Here is a 17,584-nt window from a genome sequence, read left to right as displayed (position 1 = left end):
ATATCATAATAATCTTATTTATTGACAAAAGTATTTTTACATTAAAATAAAAATATAAACAAAATATGCATGTAATGTGAGCAATGATCTCGCAATTCCTTGGAAAGTTTGAATAAGTCAAGTTTGTAGATCGTTGGTTTTAATTTCAAGCAGGATTTCGGGTTCTCATCAATAAGAGTATTTCTCAATTTACTTATGATAAGATTCATGCCTGGAAATGGTTGTTCGTATGAATATGTAGAGCCAATGAGTGAAAGAACAGCAAATGCTAGTTTGTTTAACTGATCATATGGGAGACATGAGTATTTATCATGTCTTCCTTCTTTGTTGTGAACTTAAATCATATTTGTTTTTCTCCAGTTTTTCCATATTAACATTAAGTTCAAATTTGGAGCTTCATAATTCTATGTCTTTTAACTCCAGTAATTGCATTTCAAAAGTGCCAATATTAAAGAAGTTTTTTTTTAAGAAAAAAAAAAAAAAAAGGCTAACTTCGCTATTCTATTTTTGAACTCTTGAAACCTCAGTAGAGAAGTTTAAAATTGTTGTTTTGAAAGAGTAAATATCAGTTACCGAATTATTTTGGCGATGTTTTAGCAGGCTTAGAAAATGAATTAAAGTTTCTGTTTCGTAATCTTGACCAAAAACGGATAGTTTGTTTTCAAATGAAACTACTTCTTCCAACATCGAAAAAACTATGTTACTTTTCCTTAGTTTACTAAGTTTAGAAGTAATGCGGACGATTCGGTCCATTCAATTTTTTAAATTCACGGTTTTCGCCTTCCGTTTTTCTTTGCTTCCTCTTTGTAGCCATGTCAAATAGGTGGCACCTAAAAACAGCCTTCGTTTCATAACAATAAAAGCACTAACGCAATGTTACAACAACTTATTATGCTGATGCCAAAAGTACCTCTGAGATCTTCGGCTGGTTAAAGATACAAGTAGATGCTCTCATAGCTCGCGGGAGACTTATCGGCACGCTAGGCATTCACTACTATGCTCACTGATGGACAAGCTGTGACTGGCTTGCTTTCGCTCAACTGGTGCGTTATTCGCGTGTGCCTCATCCACGCTAGTCTGCGCTATATCGCTCGACCGACAGTTCGCTCGTTCTTACGTAGTCGAAATCGATTCGAAATGAAATTGTGAAAACAGGGTATTACATGCCTCATCACACAATAGTGCTCTAGGAGAGGGATTCTACGAAGATTAAAATAGCTTTTAACGCTTCTTTTAAAAGTAAAGGAAGTTTGTCACTTAATGATTGTTTGGAAACCAAGGAACCGCAGTTCCTTGCTTCTTGGGTCACTTACTCAGCTCTGCAAACACTCTTGCTTTTGAGAGTTTTAAAATGTCCATTAAAGAAATTTCACTTAATTTTAAGAATTATCAAAAATTATTTTTAAGAAATATCTTTAAGAAATCTTTAAAACACAGTTATATATATATATATATATATATATGCAACCATAAAAAATCGAGCTATAGCCGCGAAACACAGCTTGCAAACGTCGTTTGAGAACTTATGATTAGAATTTCGACAACAGTACTATGAGTGTTCTTTTTCATGGAGAAATTTAACTGTATTTTCTTCTTTGGTTCTTAAAGTTGTGAAGAATGATGTTTATAAGATGTACTGGACAGCGCTACAAATGTTAATTGTCTGATTTGGGAAAGACCGTATCATAAGCTAGGAGAAGATATTTAGTTCAACAGATTCATCAGTTGGCATCTTGGCTGAAATGATAGAATAGTTTCTGGATTTGGTCTGCAGTGGATTAGGGAAAGCACCTGTAGACGACGCAGAAGCTCAGGTCTCTTCAGATGCACACAATGTCAGAAAGGCTCATCGAGTCAGGAGAACAGCCATGGCCACATCGACTATTCGGATGTTATCGTCTATTCGGATGCATTTCATATCCTTTATGCATCCTGTAATATCGGAGACGAATAGCAGAAGTTGGAAAGTATCAACATCAGTCAAGATGTTGAGACCCACTGACCTCCCAGAACTGGCAGAGATATCTAGATTGGTAACAATCTCAGTACCCACCTTTGGTAACGAATTTCTCTTCATTCTTTGCCCAAGTAAGTGTGTGAAAGAAGAGCCGTCAGAATTCTGACTCCGTATTAGCTGTCGAGTGAACATGGCCATTATAACTGATGTGACAGTTGGCGTAGTTATCTTGTTACAGATGATATCATCTAGTTGTGGTGCAAGGTAATATGAAGGCTGGCACACATGTCGATGGCTTTCTAAGAGAATTCTATTGCTTATGGTATCACAGGTGCCACTTACCAACAAGAACATTTTATATCATACACTAAACGTCCGTGAGTTGCGTTGTTGTAATGTGAATATGGCCAAGAGTGCAACGATTGAACCTGTTGTTGGCTTACGACCTTGAGCATCTTTAAAGTAACCGTGTAAATCGGCTTATTTCTGCTCCAGTTTCCAAGAAGAATTTCCCGGGGCACCGGGGATCTTCCCCTCCCAGCGGCATCTTAAGAATACTTTCGGCAGGGCTGTGTTGTAAGTGCTTCCATGCCACAAAGACACTGTACACTTATAAACACTCATACTGTCTCCGGAATTTGAATGACCCAAGGTTTCGGCAGCCAGCTCCCCTGTCATCATGCCAATAAACTAGCTTACCAATGTCTTTGAGGATTTTAGACCTTTTACTTACAGTTTAGGTGCCTTGACCTATCACTAAGAGAACACATTTGAGACATGGTGGGAAGACAAATGTAGCTTCTCGTTACGGGAAGTAACTTAAATGAGTTTCCGCCCCACCGAGTAATGGCTTGCATAGCTGCCAGAGAAAGATTTACCATTAACTCAAATGTTTATGTTCTTGTTATAATTATTTCTTTTCTTTTTACTCAAAAATTTTAATCATTTGCATATCGTCTCCATCGATACGCCAATGTTTGTACTTGTAGCTGAATGTTTTTATGAGCGGATATCTTTTTTTTAACAATACAGAGTTTTTTTTTCACACTATTTTCATTCATTTTTATTGAAGTATTTCTGTTGTAGAAATGAGAAGAAAAACTTCTAAATGCAAAGGAAACATTTTAGCAATTTCCTGTAAACTTCTGTTAATGTCCGTTAAAATCTTTTATTAAATTCCATTAAATAGTCCAAAAATGTGTAATGCTTCTCTCCTTTAACCATTTCATTAAACATTTTTAATAAGGATTTTACAATATATACTATTAATTTTTATAATATAGGTGTACTGCTAAATCGTTATTAAAAAATATTGAATGGAACTGTTTAGGATACTCTTTCAAATATATTACGAAGACAGTGCTGTTGAGGAAGAAGTGGACCCCATATTACGAAGGCAGGAGAATTTTCTCGCGAATGATTCGCATGAGCTCAGCTAGTCTGTTTTATTCACTGAACAACTCGAATAATATTTATGTCTGCCCCAAGAGGGAATTTTTAACGTTATTTAAAAATCAAACGAGAACTTTGGATTACCTTTTCCATTAGATCTGGCCTTTGTGCAACTGCAGCGCATGAAGAAAGAAACCAGCAGTCAGCTAAAACTCCTTGTACAATGTCATGTCGACTTACACCATCAATCAAAAGCTCTGGCCTTAAAGTAAGTTCCTGGGAAAGATAGAATACAATTAATTAAAGGGATCTAATCTGACTAATAAAAAGCGAAATATCGACAATGTAAATAATACTAATGGTATTTCCCTTTTTCCGATAAATCTTTTTGAATGTCTATATATCGATTTTACTTATTCATTATTTCTTTGAAAATATGCTTTATAATTTCTTTCACTCAATAAATGGCTTTATAAATTTGAGTTGTTTTCGGAAACTGTGAGTAAAATAAAGGTATCAATGAATTACTTTGTTAAATAACATTTTTAGTACTTGTGTCTTACTCGAATTGGAGATTTCGATGCGGGTACAAATTGGAAATAACTACCATTAAATGTTTGCCTCCTGTTCCAATCAAGACCGTAATTTTTGTGAGTTCTTGATAAGTCTTTTTGTTTGTTTAACTGAATACGTGAAATCACTTCAAAACTATCTGCCTAGGGTAAGAATACCTTCGTGGAGGATCTGTGAGAGACACAGGCTGGTATTTATATTAAATCAGGAGAAAATCAAGAAAACATCCATTGCAAACTGTCTATTTGTCATTATTTTGCTGTCTTATCCAGTGGGCGAATGATGAGCCTAAGTTATGTTACATTAATTTGGACATGTTTGTAATATATTATCATCTTTTTTATCGCGTGTTAAAACAGAACCTGTGTCCGTACAGCGAAATTATACTCTACTCAAGAAAACGTGTGCAATATTGAAAAGTGCAGACGCAATCGTAAGAATGGGAGCAGGAAATTGTTTTGAAGAGGAAGTTCGATCTCATTTAATGAAGCTTTACGATTTTACTCTAAACCAGAACATAGCCGCAGTCAACTTAGTTCCAGCCGAAGTGAAAGTCTTAGATTATCGCCAGCTGAATCTCTAGGTTTTTCGATAAGATATCAGCACCCACTTTTGTTATCTATTTAAATGTACTGGTATTTAATTCATGTAAAGTTATTTCATATAAACTAGAAGAAAAACAAATGAGGTGAATAGTACTACACTATTTAGATAATACTAAGCGATTTTCTTTATGTCTTAAAGATCCATAGTTAAATTATACTTATTCAACGATAACGCTCGTTCAAAATTCTTTAGGATACCAGGCATCAGTTCAGATAGATATTAGTGGAATCTATGTGCTGCTTTGATAACCTAGGAGGACATAATTTCTAGTCCTAATCTGAATTCACGTCTTTAAAATTGTGCGCTACTAAAACAGAACTTTAGACGGCAGAGGATGCTCCTACCGACGATACATTCAGTCTTCGTCCTATCCCAAATACAAGATAGAAAGTTAAAGGGAAAGCTACAGATCCAAAATCTTTGTTGCAAAGAATATGAAGGTGAGAAGAGGGCAAGCTCTCCTAAACATAATGTAAACCAGCCTGACTACCCTCGGGCGACTTTCGAATCGAAGCCAGCATGCGGTGAAATTCCTTCTGCTTGAAATGTTACTGAGGTTCCAAGCATAAATCTGCTATTTGAGAATTAGCTTTTGCTGTTATTTATACTTAAAATCTTTATTCTGCAATGCACTTTGCGTACATTGCAGATTAGATTTTTTTATTTTTTATTTTATAGAAAAATGTTCAATTTACAATTAATCATTTTCGCACTTAAATATTTAATAAATAGTTATTATATTAATATTTCTAATGTAATACTATATTAAAATATGCTTTCATTTTAAATGTCTATGATAATATATTTCCATAAATAAACTGATATAGTAACATTTATTATTATTAAAATAATTTAAAAAAAACGCGCAACATAGCGCTTAAGTAACCATTAGGCAGTTGTCACCCTTCCAGATACTGACGCTTTAGAAGAAGGGCGAAGGAACCAATTCTTACCTCTCTACTGACGGAGGGTCGGAAATGTAAGCAAACTACGTAATAGGTAGAATTACAGCAAGTTGTTAATAAGAAATATTAATTAGGATAATTTAGTGCTTCCGAAGATGTTTTCGAGCTCCTTCATTGTGCAAAAGAATTCGAAAAACATTTTATTGGGTTAGTGTTTTAATTGTTTCGAAGTAAGATTTAGATTTTAAGATAAGAGTTAATTTGCAATTGCTTCTGGCAGATGTTATTTTGGTCTTTTCAGAGGAGGTTTTTAGGATAGTCCATTTTGTGGTTAGCGTTAAAATTTGAGGGATTTGATGAAGTTTGGTTTTTAGAAATTTTGGGCAGCCATCGGTTCTTAAAAGTAAGGCAGATAATCTGCATTGTATAAGAAAACTTCATACCGGGATACTTTAAAATGTTCCTGATTTCTTTAATAATCTGGGTTGTAATTTTAAAATAAAATGTTCCAATGAGAGTTTCTAATTCAATTGGTCATTACATACGATTTTTTTATTACGTTCTTATGTCATGAAATGAATTTTTAATGAAATTAAAGTCGGCAACTTAAACATATTTCTAAGATGAAAGAAATAATTAAAATAAATAATTATTAACATTGAAGGACATAGAATTATTGTAAAGGACACAGATTGAAGAATTTCTTAAAAAGCAGCACTGAGTGAATTGATTAAATTGCTTTAATTTGTTTGTAAAGACATTAGGTTATTTGTGAAACAGGAAGAAGGGAAAAATGAGCAACGCATTTGCCTGGAATCGAACCACGGACCTCTGGAATACGCGCCAAGCGTGCAGACCACCACACTACGAAGGTATGCTAAGAAGGCGGGAGAAATACCTTATAATTTGATTAAATTGATAAAGTGATACAGATCAAATTGTTTGTAATTGGTTTTGTTCATAACGAGTAAGCAATATTAATGACGTTTCCTGAAACAAAAATTTATGAAATTTCCCGAAGCATTTATAAAGACCAAATTCGAAAGGCATGTTCCATAACGCATTTTTTAAATATATTTGCGGAGAAACTAGACTAGTGTATCCATGGTTGATGTGTGACTGGATTTAAAAACCTGCGAGCAGATTTTTCATTCCCAAAACATTTACATACTCCAAGAAATTAATTACTAATTTTCCTTTTTACAGTAATTTCAAGCAATGACTTTAAAAAATGAAAAGTAATTTTGAAAAGAACGATTGACTATGTATGATGTTGTGTTGCAAAACAGTTGTTGACTTTAAAAACCGGCTTATAAAGCCAAAATGTTTTATTCTTAATGGACATCGTTGAAGCTATATAACAGGGGTAGCCGAGTTCCTTGATAGTCCGAGCTATTTTTCAAAATTTTAAATTTTTCGCGAGCCGCAATTAAATACGTATTTAAAAGATATGCAAAAAAGGTATTAAAATTTTTTTATAGAAACTGTATTTATTGAAAACATATAAATAAAAGTACAAAATATGTGTATCGAATTTAAATATTAAAAATTAAACACATTTATTTTACTTCTCTTGATAATTCTCTAAAATTTGGTGAATAATTGGTGACAGCACTTCTCAATTCTTTGAGATGCATATTAGTTAATACTGATCGGTGTTTGGATTTCACGAATTTTAAAGTGGAATATAATGATTCACATAAGTACGTTGTTCCGAATATTGAAATAATTTGACAAGCAGCCTTTTTTAATTCAGGATACTTCGATTCTGGTGCAAATTTCCAAAACTCAGTAATCGGCGTCGACTTGTACTATTTTAATTGTAGAGCTTGATCTTCTTGCATCTCTATTAATTTTAATTCTCCAGATGCTTTTTGGGTCTTAATTATATTGTAAATGGAAAACTCACTTTGAATTATGTTAATTTCAAATGAATTCAGAAAAAAATCAAGAGACGATTTAAAATATTTCAAGTCTTGAAATATATTTTGGAATTCCGTCAATATTCCTTCTAGCTTTTTTATATACTCGTTGAGTTTTTCTTGTTTAATATTAGATCAAATTTTTTTAATTTGAGGAAAATGACAAAATGTTTTATTTTTAATGTCCTTTTTAAAAAGTTGTAATTTAGTTTGAAAACTAAATATACACTGTGAGAGGTCAGATACTATTTTATCTTTCCTCTGCAATTGTAAATTCAGTGTTTGCAAATGTTCCATGACATCAGTCAAAAAGCTTAAATCTTGTAACCACTCGTCATCGTCTAATTCTGAATAGGTTATTTCCTTTTCTTTTAGAAATGCAGTTATCGGATGAAACAAATCTACAAATCGACGTCGTAGCTAGATAACCATCTAACAAAGGAAAAGAAATTAATGTCATTTGGAAGTTCTTCGTCCTTTAATTCTTCAGGGAAATTTTTGAATTGTCGATGATTTTTTGCATTGGTGCGAATGTAATTTACAATGTGTAACACTATTTTCATAACATCAGGATATTTTAAATATTTTGTATCGATATTTGGAAGCAATCGGCCTGACAAGGTCTTAACTCCCATATGTTTCTCATAATTCACGAGGCAGTCGAAGGGGAAGAAAATTCGATGAACAGAACTGTTACGCTACTGTGTATGTTCGTTCGCGCAGTTTTCGATGAGTCATATCATTCTTAACTTTGACGGAAATGAAATTGGTTACAACGTTGCACTTAGTCTTTCATATTTGTTGTCAGTAATTTAAAAGACATTCTGAAACACATACGGAACGATAATAATTTTTTTAAATATAATAACACAAAAATGAAAAGGGAACTGGGGTACATTTATCGAGAATCACAAATAATCCTTCAAAGAGCCGCATGTGGCTCGCGAGCCGCAGGCTGGCCATCCCTGCTATATAAGCACAGTTAAAATGAAAAGCTTAAAAATATTACCCTTTACCACCGAAAACTACAGCAGTATTCCAGCTCTTATATGAAGAAATAACTGAACCTCCCACACGACATAGTGGTTAGAGGAGCCTACTGTAGTACCGAAAGGCCCTGGTTCGAATCCTGGAGAATGCTTGGATGTTTCTAAATGTATAGTGCCTTTGCGGTATGGGGCACTCTAAATATAATGCGAGCCGAAATTCCTCTCGAGAGGTTGGTGGTAGGGAAAGAGAGGTGGGAGACCCTTGGACCCGTAACCCGGGTTGCTCTCCATCAAAATTGGTGATGGAACTGAGCGGAATAGTACTGTCACCTGTATGGTGCTCTAGGCTGTCTTGCTCTCCTAGTCACGATGAATTTCTTGGACTTATTCTGAAGTTACTGTCAGACAAGTAAGACAAGTCCCAACAACAGAAATAACTAAAGCTTTCAAGATCACATGCAAAAAGATGCTACTAAGCTCAGTTTTATCAAAAAATACCGTATTTGACGGCACTTTTTTTCCTAAAGTTGGTCTCAAAAAAGTTACCTGCGTCTTATACGGGAAGGACACAGGTTAACTTTCAATACTGAATGCTATTTTTAGCCCGGATAAAGGTCTAGACACACATAACTTTTTCCACATCTACATGTGTGTGGCCTTCTAAATAAGGGTGCATCTTATATGCCAGTGCGTCTTATATGCCATCAAATACGGTAATATTTTCAATCACTGAACACTTCATCAGTATTCCAGCCGCTATACCAAAGAGTAACTAAAACCATCACATGCAAAAAGGTGTTAAAGAACACAATTTTATCAAAAGTTTCGACTTGTCCGGATAGTAAAGAGCCAGCGAAATGCGTATTTTAGATGCAGCTTGCCGGATATTATGCATGTGCATTACCTGAAGTTGTATCCAGAGAATGAAATGAGGATTCAAGGAAATGAGATTTATCCAAGATATTCTTTTTTTTAAGGTTATTTAGATATGTCAAAACACGCAAGGCCTATCAGTCTAAGGGTCGGGATGCTTATCTGAGAGGCTTTTCAAGAGAAACTCTATCATATTCATGTTACAAATGAGAAAAAGCACAAAAAAAGCCATGCAGCCAGCTCGTTCACCTGGGATGGAATTTAGGTCAAACGGCCAGCATTCAGCGATTTTAATCCCCTTGGCCACTGGTGGGGTATCAAAATTATTTTAACAGAGATCTGAGATGATGATACAAGGAATAAAATTATTCTTAATTAATCTTTAGAAGCGAAATTTAATGTCAAAGTTTACACCAAAGTTAAGATAAAAAATGTGTACTAAATCAAACTTTAATATATAAGTTTCATAGAAGTACAAGATTAATATAAGTAAGATCTACTTCAAAAAAAAATCTAATCCTCTCTGGAACTAAATTTTATTTCTCAGTGAACTGTTAATGAAACTTACTTTATGAATGGCAGAAAAATTAATGATGATCTCGCATATTCTCAGGTCGATAGTATTCTTAAATCTGGACCACCAAGACAACGAATCACAGGGCCGAATGTCTGTCTCTTTAATGTGAGTAGTCGTTTTGCGATTCTTCACCTAGTTATGCCTATTTATGTACACATATTGCGTTTTAATGGCAATTTGCACTTGGGAAGGTATTATTTTGTTTTTAAATGCTTTACTAGCTTTAAAAGATACCATCATATTGTCACTTCATTAGCCACAGCTTCTATCTCAGAGTTTGATGCTACGAATCCTGAATTAGTTACTGTGACCTGCAGTTAAATTTAAAAATCTTTTGCTCGGTAGAGCTGTATTGAAAATACGTCTGCATAAATAAGTGTACGGTTAGAAAACTTAGAGCATATTTTTTTTTCCCCATTACAGTTGAGATTTCTGTATAAAGCTGATACTATGCTTTCTATAGATTCTTTCTACTAATACTATGCTATTCTAAACACAGAAGGATTTGCTATTTAAAGTAAATTGCTGAGTTTTATGTTATTATTTACCTAAGAAAGATTAATCTCTCTAATATGGCCTAAATAAAATAAAATCTTTCTAGCTGAAATATATTTACAAGTTAAAACAAAGTATTTAAAGCACTCATTTTGAATACCTAATCCTATCATAATGAAGCAGAAATCTGAAGATAACTATAGACCGCAGAAACGTACATGAGGTCTAAGCCATATGATTTGAGGGTCTCTGGCTCTTCTGTTGTGATATAATGTAGTTTCAGATGGAGGAAAGTCGTTATCCAAAAACAGGCCTTCATCTTCTGATGCGTTAGTCATCGAGCTGCTGTCTCTTGCTGTATGGTAAGCCAAGTCATCCACAATGGCTATACTGGCTCCCTGCTGTAAACAAATAAACACGTAACTTATAAAACACTCAGTATTCACTTTTAAGTGTAGCAAAATATTGCTCGTCCTACGCAATGAATTTCAAAAACGCTGAATATAAATATCATAAATATACATCATTATCTAGACAGAACTTCATACAAACACTATAAATAAAATACTTGAAATTTAATAACATAAAATCTTCTTGTGGTACATTATATATTAATGGAGTGAAGTTAAGTTTATTCGCCTATGCCGGTGTATCCCAATTTCTCCGCGCGAAATTTTCAAGGGCTCCTGGGCCGCTCCAATAAAATACAATAAATAAAAATTGAATGACACTGAAGAATAAGAAATAAAAAGTATAATCGAAATAAGAAATTTAAAACTTCGGTTATGAACATGGAAATAACGCATGCTCTCTCCTTTCGTTTTCCAACTGCACTGGTGAATCCTCTTTTTTTTTTCCCTATTACTAACTGAGAATGAAAATTATCTTCATAGGCATGTATTCTGTGATTAACGCCTATGAATAAAGCATGTATTCTATTTTAGCCTGAATAAATAAACCTGTATTTCTTCACTTCTGTCATGAACATTCTAGATACCCATCTGCCACCTATTAACAGTTTTTCTCTTAACTCAGCAATAATGCATCTTTTCCGTCGGTATCTGAGAAACTTCCATAAGCCAGTTTGCCGTTATCGACATTCTTTCACATTTCTTCGTTGCTCCCGTGTTGTTTCGCCTAGAGCACGGATTCTCAACCTTTTCTTCTCCCCTCTCACCACTGCTAGAAGATTATCCCCTCCTCCTTTCCAAAACTCGAAATATTAATATACATGTTTATCTGATTTAGATGATTTTTCAGAGTGTTTTATAAACTAAACAGCATTTTTCCCAGCAGAAAATATCGATAAATATCAAAACTTGAATAAAAGTAGTTTTATATATTCATAAATGAAAATTAAATACGTAACAGCTAAATAAAAAAACTGATCGTATCCCCCCCCCCTCCAAAAAAAAAAAAAAAAAAACACTATGAAATTCCTTCCCAGAAGGGAATTCTTCCCTGGTTTTGAGAGCCTCTCGTCTATGATTATTTTCAGAGATGCTGTTCATTGCCTAAAGATGGCAGCTTTCCTTCTGAAAAGGTTTAGGAAGAAAAGTGTATTATAGGTAGAATGAAATATTAATGATTATTTGCCGGATTTATGCCTTCTTTTCGTCAAGAACTGAACCGCCGAATAATACAGTTTAGATTTAGATATTCTTAAACATTTCTGATTAACAACCCTTCTCCGCAGAGCTGCGTCAATGTACTTTTTTCACCTGAGGCAAAGCGAAAATGTGCGTCCAATGTATATATTGTAAGGTGTCCTGTATTTGTGGATGGGTGGAGAGAAAACGAAATGTATGTTTATGTTATAAATACTAAATAATCTTTTAAAACATGCATAATTATACGTATTTGCATTAATCTGCATTGTTACTGCACACACATATGTGTGTGGGGATATATGAAAGGTAAAAAAATATGTAAATCAAAATATTAACTCTCAATAACCTCTTAACTTTCTATATAAATCTAGACATTTACCCTTTCCATCCAAAACAATAGTATTAATAATAATCATTATTTGTTAATTATTTTTTCTTACTTCTAATCTATATATATATGTGTGTGTATGGGTATTCAAACATAAAATACATCTATATATATACACACACGCACATAAATATATACAGCTTTTTCCATTTTGTATTTATTTTTCCATTTTTATTTTTTCCTGAATAGTTTAACACCAATTTCAATAAACAGTGCCATATTTTAACTTAAGAAGTTTTTATGAAATTTATGTTAATTTTTTTCAACTTGTTTATTTTTGCCTGTTTGATTCTAATTTTAAAGTAATCAATACATAGGTTATCAGAAAAGAATCATCCGATTAATATATGGTGATTGTAAAGGGAAAATGTTAATTTTTTTTCACAAGTGTTCAATATGACTTCCTTTAGTCACTCGTATAATATCAATGAAATATGCCATTTCTTGCCAAACACGTTGCAATGTTTTACCATTAACTGTTTGCAAAGCATCACAAATGCGTTGTTTAAGTTCGGGCAAACTTGTAGGCAAAGGTGGCACATAAGTCAGGTGATCTAGGAGGGTAGCTATGTGTGACCAAATCATCAGCTGCACTGCAACCAATCCAATGGTGTGGTAGTTCTCTGTTTAGAAATTTACGAACCCCAAATGCCAATGGGGCGGTGCACCAGTTTGTTGAAAAATGAAATTTAGCATATCCTCCTTCAACTGCAAGAAAAGCCAAGTTTCCAACATATTGAGGTAGTAATACCACTCACTGATTTTTCGGCAAAACAGAACGGTACATAAACCTTTGATGAAGATACTGCGCAAAAGGCGTTTACTTTTGGGGAGTCCCTTACGTGTCAATGAGATTTGAAGATTTTCCAATTTTTAAATTAGCACGTTATGGCGATTTACTTTGCCACTTAAATGAAAAGGAGCTTTATCGTTAAATTCCAGTTGATTGCACAAATTATCTTGTCTTACATAGCTTCATCCATGAAAAGGCAGTAGTTAAGACGTTGTAACTCGTCACTATGCTTCAGTGATTCCATGCTTTGCAGTTTGTAAAAATGCAATTTTTAAATGCATTAATGCAATTTTTTTCTCAACACAGTCCAAATGGCAGACTGAGGAATCTCAAGTTCACGACTAACACCAATCGTCGATTTTTCGGATTGCGTAAAAAGATCTTTTGCACTGTTTCAACATTGTCTGCTGAAACACCTAGTTGCCCTGGGCTTTTGCCTTTACACAGACATCCAGTTTCTTGGAATGCTTCTGATACTCTGATGTCGGTGCTTTATTTATGTGGTACTTTCTCCTAAATTCATGCTGAATAGTGATTACTGACTGACTGCTTGCAAAGGAGAGCACACAAAAGCCTTCTCCTGCTTATCGCCATTTCCACTTCTTTTCAAAATTTCAAAAATAGCTTAAAATGACAGCAGCGCTGCCACCGACTGCAAAAAGACAATGTTACAAACTAAACGTTTAACATTTTTTTACAATGACATATTAATAATAATTTCCTGGTTGTAATTATGAAAAATGTTAAATTTTGCAATCGGATTCTTTCCTGTATATATTTGTACATACGATACAAATTAATTACATCTGCGCACTTTTATATTCATTAAAAGTAATTATTTTAAATTATGATGCCATAATTTTTACACCAATATTTAATCATGGCTTTATACATTCCGAAAAATAAAACATATAATGATTTAAAATTTTGAAATGAAAAACCACTGAAAAATATCCTTTTTTTTTAAATGGCAAATATATAATAAACCCCAACAATTCTTAATTTATTTTAATAATCCTAGGTATATTATCATACTGATGCAAATTGACCGTAATTTTCACTCTGAAAACATTTTGATATTCTAAAACTGTCCAAACGTATTTCCATCGCTGTTAGGAATTCTTGTAGAAACAATGATATCTTTACAGTTATATTTTAAATACAATAGCTCTACTGAACCTAAGTACAATTTTCAAATTAACGAGTTAACACCCGTATCATAAGAACAATTTTAAATTAACAAGATTTAATGATTCCAGCGTCATCAGTTATCTCAGTGGATTTCAATTTGTTAAATTTCGCAAGTATGATAAAAGTCTGCTATTAATTTTAATTCGCTGCAATGAATAAGTTGGCCACATATGGTGTAACTGATTTTGAAGTTTTTTTTTTTTTTTAAATCTTGAATCAACAATTTACCACGTTCATTTGCTTCTTTCTGTCCGAAGTTGTGAAAATTTTCTTTAGTGAAAGACATATCTTTTAAATATATTTTATGTCGATTACCTTAGAATCAAAGAATAAAACTAGACATTTTAAAAATACGTTATTTTGTATCAAAATATTAGAATTAGCCAGAACAGTTTGATTTAAATCTTCCGCAAAATTTAAAATCTCCTTCTTTTATTTCTTTGGAACTAAAAAAGAATTAATTTATCGTTTCACTATAAATAACAGAATGACTAAAAACAAACGAAGATATACCTTACCTTACATATTACATTCCAGTTGGCAAATAGTGAGATAAACTAATGTACCGATTCTTTTAATCTGTTTGGTAAAATGCGTCTGCTTCAAAAATAACCATAAATGAAACCATATTTATATTTCCCCCGCATACTGAATATGAATACTAAAAGACAAACCTCAAACACTCGCTCACTCTCCCGATGTTTTTCTTATACGCCTTGATGCAATATATGCTTCGAAAAACTGTCGATAATTGCGTCACGTCTGTGTTCAGTTAATGGGCTTTTTTTGAAAAGCTAGTTGTGGAGAAGTAGGAATAGTGCAATGGATGGAAGACAGCATAGCGAAATACTAATGTCGGCAGTATGAAGTATTGTATGGAAGTTTTAGTCTATGCAGCTCGTTACAACAAATATAAAGCAACTTCAATATGATGCTTCCAATAATAAATTTTAATGTTAAAATATAATATGTGCACTAATGTAAAGCCTCCCCTAATTCGAGAATAAATTAATGTTGTTAATTCTAATTACGCTTTCAATTCAGGTGTTTTGTTTATAACATAAAATTATTTTTATATTCTTTGGTGGATTACAAAATAGAAAATTTAAACTGCATTTAATTTTTTTAATGAATTTCTAAATTTTAATACAAAATATGGCGCTACTTCTATTTGTTCACCTGAGGCTAAGTGCGTCACTTACTTTACCCTTGACCCAGCTCTACTTTTCAACCTCGCAGATGTCAATTAATAATTAAAATCAGTCCCTGCATTTTTTTTTTTTTTTTTTTTTTTTTACATTCCGAAAGAATGCTACAAAAGTTTAGCGGCGTTCCATGATCTTCAGTTATCAGTTTCTCTTACAAGTTACTGGATGCCCTTCATATAACACAACTGTTACACACGTATTTGGCACTGAAATCTGCATCACCTAACATTGAGAATTGATCAGACTAAAAACATTGTGAATGGTAACCGGGGGTAAACGGCCAGGGAAACTGACGTCACAGAGAAGGACGGGTGGACGGGATAGCCTTCTTGGATCACGGGATAACAGGAAGTGACTTACATGCGTATGAATAACGACATGTATGATAGTTTTATTTTATTAATTTATTTATTTTTGTGGCAATGGCAATATTTTTTCAAAGTTTTATTTTGTGGTAATGACAATTTTTTTTTTGTGGCAACAACTTTCTGAAACTCTTTGGGATGACATTAATTTTCCCTTAATCATTTATTCTGCAATTATTTTTATATATTTAATACGCAGTTATTTAATATGTAATTATATTTAATTGATTATATTATTTAATTTAATATAGTAATTCTTAATGAATGAATTTTTGGTAATTTTACGAATTTTAAAAATAACCGTAGAGCTGAGATTCGAACTCACAACCTCTCGCATAGAAGAAGTGTGTTACGCATATACCCCTTCAAAGTAATCTTTTGACCTTGTTTAACAGCGAAACCAAACTTGACGTTACTAGCCTAGAGGACTGCACTTGCGAAAGCCTGATTCATCGTGTCCAGCCATTTTACACCTTTGCACATCCACGACGGCGAGCGAGTGAATTCTTAAGGTTCAATCAGCCACCCGGAGAGAGAAAAATCCATCTGAGGTTCAATTAAATTCAGTGTTGATAAACAATTTGTCCCTCTCAGACATTCCAATTCTGTTAAACGATATACCAGCAGATGCATTATTCGATACAGGGGCGCAAAGTAGTTTTGGGCAGAAAATTTCTTGGGAAAAATTTTAAAGAGTGTAGAGTTTTTAGAGTCGAAGAAACGAGAGTGATCGCTGCCTAAGACAAACAGTTTGAATGCATGGGAAAGTAACCTTACACGTGCAGATAAAAAATTAACACAAGAATTTGGTTTTCTTTGTAGTGAAAAATCTACAGGCGAATGTAACATTGGGGATGGATTTCTTAAAGGCTGCGGAAACGAAACTTAGTTTTTAGGAAGCTACTATGCAATTGGTCATAAATAAGCTGGCGAAAAAAGAAGTACAGCAGCCGACTTTGGATTTAAAGGAATTGAACGTGGACGAGAAAGCGAAGCTGGAGAAGTTAGTAAGAAAATTTTCAGATTTATTTCTTGAGGCCCTAGGATTGACGCAAGTGGTAAATCACGCCACAGAAACTGGAAATCACGCCATAGAAACTGGAAATCTCCCTCCTACCGAGAAAAGCCCTTCCACTATGATAAGGTCAAGGAAGAACTAATAGAACGACATATTGCAAATGTTAAAGAATAAAATTATAATCCCTATAGGTAGACCAAGCTAGACCTGTAGAAAAATAATCTCCTACCTACAGATTTAAAAGCATGGCTTTTTGCTATTGATTGTAGAAAACTAAATGGCATAACAAAGTATCTGGTTGACTCCTTACCAATTATTGAGGAAATCATATGAAAAATAAAATCCACAAACTACACGACGAGGCTAGACCTTACCTGTGGGTTCTATGCGTGAAACCAGAAGATGGAAAAAAAAAAAAAAAAAAAAAAAAAAAAAAAAAAAAAAAAACGCATTTATTACCAAATTAGGAGTTTCTACTTTTCTTAGAATGCCATTCGGCTTATCGGCTTATGCGGAACACTCGCCATATTTCAAAGAGCCGTGGATATTATTCTGAGACCTCTCCTCCAAAAATCTGCGTTCATTTACTTAAAACATATAATAAAATAGTTTCTAGCTACATAATTTATGAAAATATTCATGATTTACACGGTAAAAGAAAAGTTCGCTCTTTACAGGCAAAAGTTTTGTAAAGTTACAGAAATCAAAAAGTTACAGAAGAA

At 33.5% G+C, this 17,584-nt stretch overlaps 1 protein-coding gene across 6 annotated transcripts in view; it reads right to left on the bottom strand.

The window, feature by feature from the left end:
* Positions 1 to 17,584, bottom strand: part of LOC118193727 (calpain-A-like) — a 133,451-nt gene that overhangs the window by 73,156 nt on the left and 42,711 nt on the right. For 5 of the 6 annotated variants that reach the window (XM_085807248.1, XM_085807247.1, XM_085807249.1 and 2 more), the window contains 2 exons: positions 10,508 to 10,690; positions 3,494 to 3,625 (listed from right to left, as the gene is read on the bottom strand). In XM_085807248.1, coding sequence (XP_085663374.1) covers positions 3,494 to 3,625; positions 10,508 to 10,690 — 315 coding nt within the window. Of the gene's footprint in view, positions 1 to 3,493; positions 3,626 to 10,507; positions 10,691 to 14,789; positions 14,926 to 17,584 lie in introns of those variants that run through there. The other variant, XM_085807251.1, reaches the window with a different exon arrangement.

Source organism: Stegodyphus dumicola, chromosome X1 (assembly GCF_044657685.1).
Source record: "Stegodyphus dumicola isolate Sdum_Otavi_A_Nest chromosome X1, ASM4465768v1".
NCBI lineage: Eukaryota > Metazoa > Arthropoda > Arachnida > Araneae > Eresidae > Stegodyphus > Stegodyphus dumicola.
Note: the sequence above shows the minus strand (reverse complement) of the source record. Positions and strands in the feature narration are given on the sequence as shown.